The 17,316-nt window shown below is 38.8% G+C and overlaps 2 protein-coding genes across 2 annotated transcripts in view; one reads left to right on the top strand and one right to left on the bottom strand.

Annotated features, from left to right (window-relative positions):
- LOC113679007 (uncharacterized) overlaps positions 1-17,316 on the bottom strand; it is a 34,908-nt gene that overhangs the window by 9,613 nt on the left and 7,979 nt on the right. The window contains exons 15-31 of the mRNA XM_089187710.1: positions 17,017-17,090; positions 16,639-16,851; positions 16,407-16,550; positions 16,244-16,316; positions 15,704-15,814; positions 15,016-15,179; positions 14,502-14,619; positions 13,644-13,739; positions 5,462-5,648; positions 4,982-5,076; positions 4,125-4,256; positions 3,716-3,835; positions 2,881-2,915; positions 1,985-2,222; positions 1,432-1,526; positions 950-1,022; positions 153-222 (exon numbers count right to left, since the gene is read on the bottom strand). Coding sequence (XP_089043836.1) covers positions 153-222; positions 950-1,022; positions 1,432-1,526; positions 1,985-2,222; positions 2,881-2,915; positions 3,716-3,835; positions 4,125-4,256; positions 4,982-5,076; positions 5,462-5,648; positions 13,644-13,739; positions 14,502-14,619; positions 15,016-15,179; positions 15,704-15,814; positions 16,244-16,316; positions 16,407-16,550; positions 16,639-16,851; positions 17,017-17,090 — 2,038 coding nt within the window. The remainder of the gene's footprint in view (positions 1-152; positions 223-949; positions 1,023-1,431; positions 1,527-1,984; positions 2,223-2,880; positions 2,916-3,715; positions 3,836-4,124; positions 4,257-4,981; positions 5,077-5,461; positions 5,649-13,643; positions 13,740-14,501; positions 14,620-15,015; positions 15,180-15,703; positions 15,815-16,243; positions 16,317-16,406; positions 16,551-16,638; positions 16,852-17,016; positions 17,091-17,316) is intronic.
- LOC113678997 (uncharacterized) lies at positions 7,996-12,746 on the top strand. The gene is made up of 2 exons (XM_027195924.2): positions 7,996-8,857; positions 10,945-12,746. Exons 1-2 carry the CDS (start codon positions 8,392-8,394, stop codon positions 11,226-11,228), a joined length of 750 nt encoding a protein of 249 aa, XP_027051725.1. The 5' UTR covers positions 7,996-8,391; the 3' UTR covers positions 11,229-12,746.

Below are 17,316 nucleotides of genomic sequence, written 5' to 3'. Positions count from 1 at the left end.
TGGTATATTGAAGATTTATAATACTGGGGGCTTTTGATATCAAGGGCTTGTAACTCAGGGATACCCTTGGCTAACGTAAACTACTGTTTGGCATATTTAAGATACGTTATATAAGATTTAATGGGGTTTATGAGAAATCCTCGAAAACTCACCGTCTGCGTAGTTCGGTTTGGGGTCTAACAGCCCCTCAGACTCCCACTCTGACTCTTTGAACTCTGAAGCCTAAAAAGATAATAAAGTTGATCACTTCTGGGTGGCGGTGGATTGAGGGACCTGCATCATGATTAGTACAGCTTGAAACATCCAGCCTGAATATTTCAAATTTGTCATTTCAATCAGTGTTTTTCTTATTCATTCTAAGTTATTCTGGTTCTTTATCTGGTTTTATTTTTAACTTACTGGTCTTCTTATATTTTAGCAAAAGATCATTTTCCCAATTCAAAGTATGTCGTAAAAATCTCACAACACCACATCACGGACTGCTGAATACAAAGTTAAGACAAACCATCAAGCCTTATTGTTATCGTCATTTGTGTCATCGTCATCCGGATCATCGTCATCCGGATCATCGTCATCCGGATCATCGTCATCCGGGTCATCGTCATCCGGATCATCGTCATCGTCGTCGTCGTATTTACCATAATTATAATTATTAATCAATTATTCACAGAAGTGAAGGTAAATATCCACCACATTTGACCGACATGGAGGTTGTTTAAGCACATACCATACAGAAACTGAAAAAATTTAGTTTCCGTCTCTCAATATACTGAAAAACGGTCGGAAATCGAACTCTTATCTTACAATTGGTCTATTCTGCTGTTCGGAGGTGAATTACACTTGCTCATCACTTCCGGACTAGCCAATCAGCGCGCCCAAAAAGTACTATTCACCGGTGCAGTATATGGTAATTACATTTATTGGCATCATGTTGAGAGTGTTTACCTACCTCTTTTGGTCTTCCATTAGGATGGCAAGCTGCTTGAACCAGTCTTACCAACAAACTAGCACATGGTACAGGACTGTTGAGTCAAATTATTTGCAGTCAGGATCGTAAACTAAGCATAACAAAAGCTAGCCATTACGGCAAGGCGTTTTCAGGATGTTAGTAAAGGGAGTAATTGATTGTTTGATTGATCAAATGATTAACTAACTAACTTGCTCGCTGTGTGATGGCCTGACTGGCTGAATAACTTACTTCCTAACTATCTGTATGACTCCCTTTCCCCCTTTTGCTCGGACGAAGAAGGGCAAACACTCAAAATTCTCTTTGGTGGCATTTTCACATTAACCAAATTACCATGTAATACCCAACCCGACGCACCACAATGTTTCCTTAGACCGACCGACCGACTGACCGATTGACTGACCAACCGCTCAACTAGCTGGTTGATTGACTTTTTTTTATTAAGTGTTTACACAGATACTTACGACAGACTCTGCGTCACGCTCTCGTGTAAAGGTTGAGAGAGGTCTGGAGAACCACCATACAAACGTATTTGGTGAGGACCTTCATTAAAAGCAACCTAAAATAAAATACAGGAAGATTTTCTTCAATATGTGCCGCGGCTCACATACATGTAAGACACAAACTCATCGTATGAACGGTACATTTCCACTTTTACATTCCGCGGCTTTGGCAAAAAGAGGGTTTTGAGCACGTCTCAAATAAGCCGCGACTCAAATAACACGCGAAACCACTCGTATAAATGACATCGCAGCTTGTTCGCGGCTTACGTACGACGCGAGCGCTATTTATTCTCGCGCTCGCAACCGCTTGCAAAACTCAACGTGTCATGAGACGCGAACCATTTATACAAGCACCTTGCAGCTTGTAGAGGCCTCGCTGATTTCATCAGTTCAGTTCGCGTCTTGTGTAAGTTGCGGATTATTTTCATCTCATAAACGACCGTATTGTGAAAGAAAGGTAAGCTAAGTGTCCAAACCAACCTATAATAAGTTACCAAAACATAATATAACACACCTTAACATTCGAGCTGCTGACAGACGGTTGTTTTGTTGTTCCAACTTCAACAAAGATCGGTAGGAATCCGTATCCCACACAGCAAAGAGTCTTTGAAATCCTATCCACTGTGTACACTTTCAACATTAGAGTGCAAGACTGCGGGAAGACTGGGTCTCGGTATTCTGTCCTGCAGTTGTAATCTGGGTTGTAGATATCACTGTCCAGTGTAGCTTGTACGTCAATGTCTACACCAATTCTAAAAAAATCAACAGAAAGGAAAAGAGAATACTTGTGTAGGATCAATGTCAGCATCTGAGCAATTGCGCACTAACCCCTCCACTAACCCTACAACAGTCAACTGATAACAAGTAAGGATCAATGGAAGGTGTGCAGTTGCTCAATACTGAGTTTGATCCCTTGTGTTATATTTCGTGATGCTCGGGCTGTTCATAAAATGTAGGGACTCAAGAGTACTCGTCTCAGTGGGACGCTAGTCAATCACAGGTCAACTCCCCCCTTTCGCCCAGCAATTTGTCAAGCTTCCCTGACATTACACCAATAACTGATACTCTTGGGTGAAGAGAGCATTGTGAGAGTAATGTGCCTTCGCCAAACAACGTCTGCAGTAAAAAAAATAGTACGGGGGAGGGGGGAGGGTTGTTCCTCTTTCCTTGGCTTGACCCGACCTGGAATATTGTCGCTCTTGGTCCACAACAGAGAGTCGCCAGAACTTTTGTTTTCAGTTCACCTTACTATTTCGTCTCCTTTTTTGTGTACAAAGGGGCGGTCGAGGTAAGTGTCTCGTACAAAAACACAACATCCTAGCCTTGGTTTGAACGCAGGATCTGGGTTCTTGCACAAGGTGAGTAGATTGCCTATCTGAAATCCCATTAATCATTTACCACAAGTTTTACCTTGTGTAGTTCTTGTCCAATACTCTTCCAGCCACCTGAAAACGGAAGTCAGTAGCAATGACATGAGTTAAGAGCAATCGTTTAACAGGTGTTACCTCCCATGAGTGACCAACAGATATCAAAACGGTATCAACATAGAAGTGGCGAGAATAAAGTAAAATAACAATTAGGGGATTAGTGGATCCAATACCAAATTCTTCAAATTGACATAATAAGAATTGTAGGTCAGATAGTAAAGAGAATTACTAATGAGATCTAGGGAGTTAAAGGGTTAACAGGTGTTGCCTCCACTCTCTTCTAGAGGTGACCAGTTCTCCTTATAAGACCAACATAATTTTCAGAAGAAATATAATAATAATAATAATAATAATAATAATAATAACTTTATTTAAGTGTCTGTGTATTTTTTAGCACTGCTGTGCTAATTGGGGACACTGTAAATAAGGAAACAAATATCGTAAATGAACAGAAACTTGTTAAAAACCCCAACTGGTAGGAGGCAGACCAGTTGGCTATTTACAAAGCGTGCAGGAGTTGAATTCGGGGCCACCGAAGACAAATCCATCCAGTGGCAGGGAGGAGGACTTGAACCCGGGACCTCCGGCTTACAAGTGCAGCGCCCTAACCACTAGGCCACGCTCGCCTCCTCAAATATTTGTATCAGCTTTGTTTTATTCCTTGATTTAACACCCAATTCTCAGGGCTTAAGTCACAAGAGATGTATAGCAGACAGTAAGGATCATTTTTTCAATCATTTACTATCAGTTACTTCAGACAATGTTTTGTTTCCCTTAGGAGTTTAAGTTAGCAGGGTTCTACTGTACTTTAAACACACCTTAGTGACGCTGACACTGTCTGGAAGAAATCGTGCGGCGTCAATATAAAGATCAAAGCCATTCCCTTCTTCAAATTCGTCAGTAAGTATAGAGGACCGACCATTCTTTATCCATACATCCTAGAATGACGAAAAAAGGTAAGACTCAGGTGAAGATCAATCACATTCACTGTAAACGTAGACCAACAAACATTACGTTCATGACAATTATGGAATGATTGCGAATTCATGAAGCTCTTGATTGTTAAACAAATTCTCCTTGTAAGTGACATAAGAAATGTATAGAGAGCAGTATGGAGAATATGCACACTGATGTTAGGATGAATGAATCCATACATTCAAATGGACTTCTACAAGACCGTACATAAAATCGAATTTGTATTTTTCAGTAAAAAGAGTGCCTGCTTACCTTGGGAAGGTCATTTTCATCTTGAAATTCTTCAGGAGGACTGGATATCGCAGGTGGAAGATTGCCTGAACCAAAAATAGATACCCTCAACGAGGCCTGTCCATAGGGGGACCACTGTTCCGGAAAAGGGCCCTGATATCAAGAACCAATAAACATGAGGACTAGGAAACACCTTGGAAGCACATCCATATATAAACACTTTAGAAAAATTCAACTGATAGTTGAAACAATCAATTTTCTATTGCTGTGCATTACCAGGAAATTCAATAACTTTCTCTATGAGAGGCAGGCGATGATGCAAAAAGGGGCTTTGCCCCGCAAAGGGATCGAAAGTGAAGCCCAAACATGAGATGCTGCTCGCAAGCGGTAGACGGCCAAACACCAGCTTTTAATGAAACCCCTACGTTGTTATACTGATTTTAAAACCTCGCGGCCGACACTAATCCAGTCAGATACAAAATCGCCCTTTCTCGCTTCTGATCGCACGAGCATTCACTGTAAATTCTCATTCGGTCCGTGTCACTTTATTTCTACATATCATTTAATTGCTGCGTTTATACCTTGGTTTCACCTTAAAGAGAATCCAGTGAAAATCATCATACAACGAAAGGACCTACAGTATTGATAAAAGGGGGGGGGGAGTTCTATAGAAACTGTGGTGCTGCGTCAGAGTATAACGGAGTAATTTAGTATCATCAATTGAGTTGATTACTTGAATTGGCCACCTTAAAGAGTTTAATGGCTGACGTTTCGAAACATTAGCTTTGAAACTCTTTACGGTGGCCAATTTATATTATTAACTCAGTTGATGATACTTAATTACCCTGTTACATAATGGTGAGAGTTCAGTATCTTACCCGCAGTGGAATATTAGGAACTGGAACAACCGGTGGGAAAAACAGAGGAAGATAATGAGTACCAATGTTTAGCCTTGGTCCTCCGCCTTGATTACCTAAATGTTAATAAACAATAGAAAAATATCTATAAAAACTAATGGTTAATGCTAGCTCTCGTCTCTTCGTTCCTCTTTTGGTGATGCATATGAGGGACACTAGCTGTAGATTAACATTTCAACTCGCTCGATCTGATAAGCAATTCTGCCTTCTTGCTGCTACACGATTCCTTGTTAATTAGTAGGGGGCATTTGCTGCCGCTTTATCAAAATGATATCCGCAGGCCGACAGCTTTGTTGTTTTCATCAACCGTTTGCTGGATAATGTATTGCTATTGACATTGAAAGTTTTACAAAGCAATTCCTTCAGAAAGGCTTGAAAACCACCCGCTTAGCAGGAACACTTTCATCATTTTCCGGGTCATTTAGCCACAATATTGAATACCTCCCGATAGTCTTCCACGTCTGGATGCTTGCGAGCCTGCAGTTAACGCCAGCGGTATAGCAGTCCACGCTGCAAGTTTGCTCTCGTCCAGCAGATTAGACGCAGAAGTGGATGCATCCCCTGGTTGCAGGTACAACCGAAACACCACGATGGAGTGCGCGTCCCAAGGAACGTTTCTGAATTGGGCCTGGGGAGAGTTAAGAAAAGATTCACTTAGAAGAGATACCTATTTAGCTTGTACTGAGTGGAAGGGAGAACTGTAAGAGATAATCCTTCTTAACCTAACATCAGTAAGCATATTCTCCAAACTATTCTCTATACATTTCCTATGATGCTGACAAGGAGAATTTGTTTAACAATCAAGAGCTTCTTTAGTTGATCATTAGCTTTGCTCTCGTGACTTTAATATACGATTCAGGGTTGTTATTGTGAGGAGAAATCAGATGCCCGCTCGTACCGGCCAAAGAGTAAAAGGTCCAACTTAGAGGTTAAGGGGGCTCTGATTTGTATGTATAGATTATTTTTCAAACTTGGCAGAAAGATGAATATTGATAAGGTAATTTTGGTGTTATCATCTAAGTTGAAAACGTAAATTTACCACCGTAAAGAGTTTAAAGGCTCACGTTTCGAGCCCTTGTCCTTCGTCAATCGCTCTCACAAAGGGTTAACGCTCGAAACGACAGCCTTTAAACTCTTTAAACTCTTTACGGTGGTCAGTTTACGTTATCAACTCAGTTGATAGCACTAAATTACCCTGTTATACTCTCCCACCGACGCAGCACCACAGTTTCTTTAGAAACTTACCCCTTCTATTGAATATTGATATGTTGATTTCAATTCAGAGATAACAGATGGGAATCAATGAGCTTAATATTGAGTTACAGGCACACAAAGAGAAAAATAGGGGTGTCTGTTGTAGTGTTGCTATGGTAACCTAAATTGTAAGTTTCATGGTCACAACTTGCTGAAAAATAATTAAGCCTTTCTTGACCTAAACTTTAAGGAAACAAACACACAAAAAAGGTGGCTTCGAACACAGAGAACTGGTGATTAAAGGTAATGAAACCATTTGGAGCCATCTTCAATGTTGATTACGGTTTTGTAACCAGTGTGAAAAAAATTGAAAAAAGATGGCACGCAAACAAGCTATGACAGTTAATTTCACGGAAATAAATTCCAAGCTGATGTTCAACTGCTGCTTTTCCAAGCTTCGTTAACGTAAGACCATATCTTCTTAAACTGACCACAAATGAAAACTTGTATTGATAAAACGTTCCTGAAATTTAAAGGTGCACCGCAGAGTACCCCTTCGAAGAAAATTTACAGATCTTTTATACTAGGACTGATAAATTGAATTTATCGATTGAGATAATAAGGAGGCCAGTTACTTGAAATTTGATCGTAAAGTTTACCGAAGCACCTGTGTTCAAGAAGCGTATACAGTCAAACCTTAAAACCTTAAGAGTGACCAGCATCTAATTTCTCCTTACAGTAATACTGCTGAATCATTCATTAACATCATGAGAATAAAGGAAATGATCGCCAACCTTAGCAGCTTTGATTGTGAGACAAATTCTCCTAATCCGTACCAAGGGAAATGTAAAGCGAACAGTGGGGAGAATATGAGTACTGATATTAGAGTTCAGGAGGTTAACGAGGTATTCAGAACATTTATGAACTCAATTACAACCATTCATCGATCATGAACGAAATCAAACTTTATTATTCCCGATTCCGTAAGGAGTTAAGAAAATTTTTCCTTCTGATTCTCTTTTCTTGGAGAAGGTATCAGCCTCAATGTTTAAAAAGGACTGCACGATACTTTTGTACTTCTATAAATTTGTGACGACTATATTTTTGAAGCAGAAACATTCTCTATTTTAAATTTTATTGGGGATCAAAGGAAATCAAAATAAAAATTATCTCCTTTTAAAAAGTATGTAATATTAATGACGCGGTGCAAAACACTGAACTTGAGGCATAAAGATTATTTTGATTAAGAACATCGACCTTGCGGAAGAAAATTCTCTAACTGAAAATAAAAAAAAAGAAAAACAAAATTGAAATGGACGAACTGTAACTTAAACAAAAAAATATGTTTCCAAATTGTTTAGTGTTCTCGCTTCAGTTTAATTGAGAGAACTACATTGAATGAAAAAGGTGCATTGAGCAAACCTGTGTGATAAAAAAAAAATATGCGGCCAATTTGAATGTGTATGTATCACTTTATTTTTGGAAAAACTATAGCATTAAATTTTTTCCCATCAGCGTCAGGATTTTAATCGCTATAGTCTTCCTTCCTCACAAAAAAAGGGTTTAAACGATGAAATGATATAGTAGCTATCGCAGAAAAAGAAAAACAACTGCCCCAAGCGATATCTTTCGCAGCAGTTTGCCGGCAATTCCCCTGTTTTGCATATTTTAGATAATTTGGAAATACTACCGCAAAAAATTTCCCAGCCAATTAATAATTCAGAAGCACGATTATGTTTTCTGAGTGTCTGGCCATGTTTGCGAGTGAAGCACCAATTGAAATATTCAGGAATGATTTAAATACATCACCCTGTTCTAAAGCGAAAGTATCTCCAACACAATCACAAAAGACATCTTTAAAATATTAACGTGATTCGTGTAGAGGTTTTCTTTTTTTTATCCACGAGTAGACGCTTTCAGAGCAAACTAAAAACACGCGGTTAAAAATTAAAATTATCTGGCGGTCTATCTGTGGGGGAAGTTTAAGGCGAGCATTTCGGTGTCACAGTATATTTGAAGTTTTGATCTGCGCGACAAAATATCACTTAATTTGATTTATTCTCGAGAAAAGCGAGTAGTTTCCACCACACGGAAGATTAAAAAATTCTCAACGCATTTTTTAATTCTTGTGAGTTTGAATAAAACAAATCGGCTTTTTTATTTGAAATTTTGGTGGCATGGAAACGTTACGCGAATCTGACGAGGAGATGGACTCCGAAAACGAGGTGTTACCGTATACGTACGAAGGAGATCGGAACGAAAACGGCGAACGGCACGGAAAGGGGAAAGCAAGGCTGCCCAATGGCGATATATACGAAGGACAGTATAAGCACGGGTACAGAAATGGCTATGGTAAATATGTCTTTAGAAAGCTCAAGGGCAAGTCGCGAAACGCGTGTTATATGGGGCATTACGAAAACAACAAGAAAAACGGACAAGGGACTTTTTTGTATCCTGATGGAGCGAAGTATGAGGGAAGCTGGAGAGACGATCTCAGGCATGGATTTGGGTCTTATTTTTATACCAATGGCGATTTGTATCGAGGCGAATGGGAATACGACCGAAGACACGGACAAGGGACGTATACATACGCGGCGAGTGGAATGTCATACGAAGGACAGTGGTTCGAAGGAAAAAGATCAGGTTAGCTTTTTCAAGATGTTTTTTGGTACAAAAATAATAATTGCGTACTTAGTGTAAAATATTGAAGACGAACACAAAACAAAGAAGTCGAAACGGTCTTGTAATAAGGCTTTGCTTTTAAATACGTTAACCGTAATATCACCAGTTTGAATCACTTCGATCACAATTTGCACCGACAGCTCGAAGATGGCGGATCACTCAGTTTGGGCAAACAGTTTGACGATCAGAATTTTTGACGATCGTAAACTATGTAAAAAAAACTCTATTTATGGAACGATCTTGAAGAGATAATTTGATGATAATCACGTCTTGGCACACGATTAAAAAGTAACATTTCTCTCGATATTCGCCTTATAAAAGAAATTTTTGAAGAAAGGGTTGCTAGGAGCTTTCACATGCCCATTAAATATTAAGAAAGGAAAACGTGCTGGACATAAATAAATTAAAACCGACAAATCGTACGAACACAAAGAAAAAACAGATACAAAGCTGAAAGTTGTCGCTGGCGAGTTTTTATACTTTAAAAAACAAACTGGAACTGGTAAAAACAAACATTGGCACATATATAATGGAGACAGTTTTACATTAGAAACTAAACAAGTTGTCTGATGGCAAATCGACGAATGCAAATGAGCGCTTTGCGATCAAAGAACCGAAAATTAATGTATTAAATTACGGAATAAATTTGAAGAATGGCTATCATAACAAGGGGCAAAACTTTTGAAGGCAAAATATACTTTTAAACTAAAAATTGCAAATGCGTATCACAACGAGCTTCACCACGACCAAAATGAGTTTTGATCATTATTCAGTATGAGGTTAAAGAGGTTTTTTTAACATACATGAAGAGCAGGTTTTAGTCAATACAAAATGTCAAAAATACGACTGAGAGTTTAATTAAAACTCAAACTATCACCCAGTCATAATATAGAATAAATGGAAACAATTACACCCTTGTGCATTGAAGCTGAGATAAGCTGAAGTAGACCATTGCGTTTTAAAACTCATAAGCGGAAAAAAAAATGGATTTACTACAATAACAATTAATCCGGTCGTCACTGTAACGTTTCAATTCTCTGTGGCTTAAGCGAATTTCGTAAAATATCCACTTCCATTTACAACTCCCACTCTCATCTCATTAAAAATGTCTTTAAAAACAGCATAATTTTAATTTCACAAAACTTAAGACGGAATAAATTCAGCCAGACTACTGAAAAAAAAAGACAAATTTTCTTGGTTCTCTTTCCTTTGCAATACTTATAGAATTTCGTTATCCTAGGACGGATAAATTTTCTATCAGCACCGTAACGCAATGGAAGGCAAATTTGCAAGCTATAGAGGTTTTATACAAAATTTTATGGCTTCGTTTTCCATTTCATTTGTAAATTCTATCGCTGTTGTCGGTCGCCTTGCCGTTTACTTAGTTGCGTGGGAAGAGCTACAGATATCAAAGATATTTCTCAGTTGCTTTTCTAAGTAGAAAACTACCTTGAACTAAAAAAAAAACCTTACCAAAATACTTTGGTAATGTAAACGAACACCGAAGAAATCAAATAATGAGAAAGCTTCTTACAAGATCGAATATCAATTCTCCTCACTACTCACCAGCGAAGAACCCATTACAATTCTCTATCTTATTCTCAATTTTAGTCTTGGGAACATATTTGATTAACCTTTAACTCCCAGTGATTAACATGTAACTTCTCCCTATAATTTCCATACATTGTTCAGTAAACAGGTAATGAGAATACTCAAACTTGTCAAGTAGAGCTTATTATCTTGATCTAACACCAAATTCTGGTAGGTAAATAACGAGGAAATGTGTAGCAGCGAGAGGGAAGAATTAACACCCAGATCTCGTGAGTGAAAGAGTTAAAAAAAAAATTCCCCAAACTGATTTCTTTCTTCCCAACTTATTTCTGCTATGAGGAACAAATTTCTTTTGGTTATCGCGATGTTTATTTCTAAATACTATGTACAGAGAGAGGACCGAACGGAAAAATTTTTGGCTTAAGGTGATGACGCACGGACCTCTCACACGGCCATTAAAGACAAAACTTTCGTATTCTTTGTTAATTTTTTCGCAGGAAGGGGAAAATTGACTTTCGGAAAACAAAACTACATCGGCAACTTTTACGACGACAAAATGATCGGCCCTGGTACGTACATCTTCCCGAACGGCACTCAGCAGCATGGCGAGTATATAGTCGTGGAGGAGGAAATTGAGGAGGTTAATGAAACAGGCAAAGGAAAAAACGACAACGATACAGAGAACCGAAGCCGAACGAAACAAGTGAAAATCAAGTGGATCAGTAAAAGTGGAGATACACCTCCAGTCACAGTTGTAAAGAAAGAGACGCTTATCAATTAGTAACTTTTTGATTCATTAAGTGATTTTTTGGAATTGATGGATTTGTTAGAGGAAAAGCTTATTTATATTGAACTGAAGTTCGCAATTAAGAATTTGTCGGTGGATTTTACAGTACTGTGATTATTTGATTCGAAGAGAAGTATTTCGTTGACGTAAAAGTTTTTTATATGATCATTTTCCCAACAACTTCAGATAGAACGTGTTTTTTTTTTTTTTTTTTTTTGGGGGGGGGGGGGAGGGTGGAAGTGAGATTAGCGCCTCACTTACTTCTGATGCCGGTCAAAAGGCTCGACCACTGAGCCGTGAACATAGAATGGGAATTTATGAGTTTAATGAGAAAATAGAAAGCAAAATGCTCCGTTGCGATGAAAAGCACACGGAAAAAAAAAATTCTAATAACACAAGTCACGTGCCAATTAGCATCAGATAAAAATATCCACTGCACAGTTTTCATTTTTAAGTTTCTATGGAAACCATTTAAAAATTCCTCAAGCATGCACGTGGTTTAATTGCTAACTCGTCCCAAGGAGTCTAAAAGAACGTGCCGTAAGGGGGAAAAGGGACAGCAATGTATGATGGTCAGGAGAGAAAGAAGATGAGAGACCTTCACATCCATCTTCCCATCATAACCCGCTTCTCAGGTCGCAGTGCCTTGTCGCGCGTCAGCGATGGAGTCTTGGGACGAATCAGGTAAAAATTCATATCAATGCCAATTGGAGCAAACGTTACTTGCTTTTCCTTATCATATAATGTAATTAGCAAAGGCAAAAATAAAAAGCATTTTTAAAGAAATTGTACATAAATTATTGCACCATAGAATAAAGCTGGCGTATTATGTCTTTGATCCCCACGACTGTAAACATAAAACACGTAGGAGGGGATGTTGAATTTCAATAACTTCAAAATTTTGCACTTTTAGCTTAACGATTATTTCCATTTAAGTAATTGAATACTCTAAAGAAAGTCTCTTTTGAAGAGAATAGTCTTTTCGTGAACTGAACTTGAAAGAATAAATTGAAAGTCTCGTTCAAATAGACTTTTTTGTTTAGTAAAATCATATAAACACACTTAACTTACAAGAATAAATTTTAAATTGTCTTTGAATAGATTATTTTGTTTCTTAAAAGCATATAATCGCACTTGCATTAATAAACTGGATCTTTTTACGAAAAATCAAATTTATAACATGATGATAGCTACTGTTTTCCCTAATGGAGAGTGCGAATCCAAGAACTATGCATCTTGAAAAACTTAGAGTTAAATCAATCAGAAAGGCTTAAAATATATCGAAGTCAATAGTGTAAGATATCAGACTTCTTAAAATGTTTTTAATTTAACAAATGACGCTTTTTAGCCTCAAGCAAATCAAGCCCGGATGTTTCAAAGGACACCTTGACGTCAATCCTTATTAATTAAATGCCAATTTTCCATCTTAGTTACGTTAATAATATTTTGGATGTTAGAAGAAGAGATATTAGTGTCACAATAAAACAAAGACATCTCAAAATAAATGAAAAAGTTTCATAAATGTCAGGAAGCAATAAAGTCGAACAAGTCATATTTGAAAGGTTTTTTACGTACAACCAATATTTGCCCACAGTTCCGTTCAAACTCAAGATGAAAAGGGGTAGCTTCGAAGCGTTCACATGCACAAATCTGTCAATCAAAAATCTTAACTTTGTACGGTCTCCGACATAAAACCTTTCCAAACTCTTTATCTTATTCCGCTGCTGAGTTCAACGACCAATTTATCGATCACTGACAAATCTTCATTCGCTAAAAATTTACATAATATTCAGAGTGACAAAAAATTAATTTTCGCCATACTTCAGGTTTCTATTTTCAAAGGACCGTAGTAAGGTTTTTCAACTAAGTAAAGCAGCTCTCCTTTTTATCCTTTTTCATCCGAATTAATTTCAAAGCAGACTGAACTGCTGTAATAAAAAATCTCACACAAAAGGCAATGCTACTCTCTCCAGGGTTAAAACAATTGAACTAATCATATAAAGCCGGCTTGGTCCCGTCTTATACTCCCTAACGATACAGAATGTATAACCCTTGCCTGTTGTTCGAAATGTAGTTTAAAAAGTTTACTCTAGTTTGTAGGATATGCATCCGTTATTTTGGTAATTGATGGAAATATTGTAGGGATTTTTCATTTCAAGTCCGCTCCTGACTCTTTCACCTTACAAGTGACTATATCATGACTGTATCATCTAATCTCTCCTTATATCATCGCCACTGAATAAAGCATTAAGGAAATGATCGCCTGCTTAAGTACAACTTGATCGTTAACCATATTCTCCCTATCGCTATCAAAGGAAACGTGTAAAGAGAAATGTGGAGAATTTGCAAGTTAATGTTAGGGTATAGAGGTTTAAAGGTGCGATGAAAACATAATGAAATTGTGCTTACCTCCTGTAATCCAAAGGAGAATATTCCCTCAAGGAAGTCTTGTTTTGCTGACCTGGTTACACACATTATTGGGATGTTATTGTCTCCTTTAAGAACCTGAAAATATGACCAGGAAAGGATTCTTTTACGAATTGACGTAGAGCATCTCTTTTCCTAATATCGAACTATTGATTTACTGACCGATTTAATGACTAGCTGAGTAACTGGTTGACTGATTAACTGGATGATTGACTGACTAGCTGACTGGTTGACTGACTGGCTGACTGACTGGCTGACTGACTGGCTGACTGACTGGCTGACTGACTGGCTGGCTGACTGACTGACTGGCTGGCTGACTGGCTGACTGGCTGGCTGACTGGCTGACTGACTGACTGACTGGCTGACTGACTGGCTGGCTGGCTGGCTGACTGACTGACTGACTGACTGGCTGACTGACTGGCTGGCTGACTGGCTGACTGACTGACTGGCTGACTGACTGGCTGACTGGCTGGCTGACTGACTGACTGACTGACTGACTGACTGACTGGCTGGCTGACTGGCTGACTGACTGACTGGCTGACTGACTGGCTGGCTGGCTGGCTGACTGACTGACTGACTAGTTGACTGACTGACTTGCTGACTGACTGCTTGACTGACTGACTGGCTGGCTGACTGACTGACTAACTGACTGATCGACTGACTGACGACTGTTAGACTGACTGACGGACGGACTGACTGATCAATTACTCATCAGCCTGATTGTTTTACTGGCTATCTAAATATTACACTGATTAACTTCTAAATGGATCGAATGAATGACTTTAGACTGCTGTCTCTGGCGTGACAAGTTGAAAGGTAAACCTCTCTGCCACAACTTACCTGTCCCTCGCCATGCTCGTAGACTGTTATTTTAATCCTAGCTTCTCCCTGAATGGCATCAATCAGTTGGTCTACTTGGAAACCAACGACTGACTCATCAAGCGGGGTTCTCGGGACGCTATGATATATGGGAAGACAAAAGTAGGAAAAGCGAATAAACTGAAGAAATTGAAATAAAAGCAATGACTACCTAGGAACTCCCAGATAAATCAGAGCGTTTCGCTCTTAAGACCTTAAAAGTAATTCTCCATACTTTTTCTAATCCATTTTTTTATAATAATAGTTCAGAGAAATTGGTGCAGATCAAAAGAAATTCTTTAGTTGGTTTATATATATTTATCCTCAACATTGGTCTGCTTGACGGCCTATGATGTAATTAGGAGAAATTACGTTTTGGTCAATGCTGCGGGAGAAAGGGTTTGACTGTCCGGTCTATTTGGTCAGATTCTTCTTCGACTACATGAAAGCGCCTTGAGGTGTCTCAAAGGGTTTACCATTCTGGATAAACTCTTACCTTTCTGCTTTCTGTGAAACAGCTGCCGGGGTGTCAGAACGGGGAGGGGGAGGGGGAGGGGGAGGGGGAGGAACTGACGGAGGTGAGGGTGGCGCTGGGGCAAAATTTTGCGAGCCGTGGTTGACGGACAGCGTAGAAACTTGAGGAATGACGCGAATGTTCTCCTAAGGTGGAAAAAAATTATACACGAATTGTTTACTAAAAGAATAAATAACGATCAAAAACACTTTTGAAAAGACAACCCTGCTTAAAAAAAGAGTAAAACCAACACGTAACAACTGGGTAGAGAGAATTCAATAGGATTACATGACGGAGCGTCTTTAAACTGTGTGTTGAAAGTAAACAACAGTCTTTGATTTGTGTAGAAAACTTGCACCAACTCATCTACCGCTGAAATACAAAACTGAAACCGACAACGACTAAGGAACTCTTATTTTCCCGCGCTACACGCAGGTGACATGTTTTAATTTTGGTTTCTCATTGGCTCGCTGTGTTATTTTTCTTTCCGCTGATTGGCCATCATCAGCACCTTGATCTTGGTTTTGGAATGCGCTCTATACGATGGCTTGGGGCAGAGTTGGCGTTGGCATAAATTTCCTGTGCAGTTTTACATTTTTTTATTTTAATTTTCAGTTGCAGTTTTGGAGAAGGATTCAGTTATACACTGTTTATAGCTGATGTGTCTTACCACTGATGGATATTTGTACAAATGATGTTGGACAGGCTGGGGATTCTGTGTGTCTTGCGAGGGTATGTCGCGACTGTTCACAAGCCTGAGATAAAGCTCTGCCTGTCCGACCTTAATGATACAAAAGTCAAATCAAATTTAACGAACTAGTTAATATCACCTAAAGCCATTTATACACAGTTAACCCACTAAACCCTAACAACAGAATGCATATTTTCCATAATTTTTTTCCCTACATTCACAAGGTGCTGACAGGGAGAGTTTGTTCAACAGTCAAGAGATCTGTTCTCCTAACCTTCATGTGTAATTTAGGAATGATATTGTAAGGAGACTTTAGATGCTAGGCACTCTTAAAGGGTTAAAGGCTGAATAAAACTGCCCAATTTATCTCCAACTTGACAGGAAACTACAAAATACTAATTTGGTAAAGGAGAAAATAATCAAAAAAGGAAGATTACACCGAAATATAAAACTTATCCGTTAAAGGATATTAACAAATCAGTCAAGAGGCGTACAGGCAAAAGAGAAAAACAGACCAACCTGGGGTATCATGTTAAGTTCATGGGTGCTAAGAAATGCTTTGATTGGAGAGATTCTGATCGGGATCTTCCACCTGGAACACAAACAATAAATTTAAGAATTCCATAAAATTAAAAAAAAACCCACTGAAATAATTATGAGAATTATATATGAATTTTCGTACCTTCCACTGAGCAGTCGGTTGCTCATGTCAAACAAGTCAATTCTAGTCCACCCTTTTGAAAACAGCTCATTTGGGTCATTAGAGTCCTCAGGACTGTTTGCTTGAAGCTCAACAACAAGGCCGAGATTCTGATCCGGCATACATCTAAAGATACAGTAACACAGGTGCTAGTAAACAACAGGCCAAATTCTGGTCATGTGCGCCAAGCGATAAAACGCATCGAAGATCTTACCTTGGAAATGGATGCTTTACACCAATAACTCCTGCTCCACCAGGGGGGATTGTGGGATGGCTCTGTCGGGTGATGACTGTTGTTCTAACAATTGGTAGCAGTTTGACGTCTGTCGATATATCTGCCCCTTGATACACCCCAGCAGCGAGTCTACATCTGGGAAAGGACGTGCTCAGGCCAAGAACAAAATCCCAGAATACGGCAAACCCAGCACTGTAAGAAGAATATTACATCATTAGCCATACTCTTCTCTATTCTCCTGTATGTACAGATTTCAACTTTCTCATTTTGAAAGTGTGGGCTTTGGAACTCGAGAATGAACTTGAAGCCAAATGAAACGATGGAGGACATTGAATTAAAATTATTTGGGCTACCTACTTTGGATCGTAAGGACTCGGCTGCAATTCCTTGTCTGTGCTTGTGTTTGTTAATATAAATGGCGACTCGAACGTCTGTAGTTTAGAATGTAAAGCAATAGATCAGTGTGACAGACACTCGCAGTAAAATCATAACACATGTCTCTTAGTTGATCTTTTAACCCAAGATCTGATTGTTAATTCTCCCCTCTAGCTGCTACACATTTCCCTCTAGCTGCTACACATTTCCTAGTAAGAATTTGGTGTTAGATCAGGATAAAAACTTCTACCAGATTACAGGAGTTTAAGTGTTCTCATTACC

The sequence above is a fragment of the Pocillopora damicornis genome, chromosome 11 (genome assembly GCF_964200805.1).
Source record: "Pocillopora damicornis chromosome 11, jaPocDami1.2, whole genome shotgun sequence".
In the NCBI taxonomy this organism is placed as follows: domain Eukaryota; kingdom Metazoa; phylum Cnidaria; class Anthozoa; order Scleractinia; family Pocilloporidae; genus Pocillopora; species Pocillopora damicornis.
Note: the sequence above shows the minus strand (reverse complement) of the source record. Positions and strands in the feature narration are given on the sequence as shown.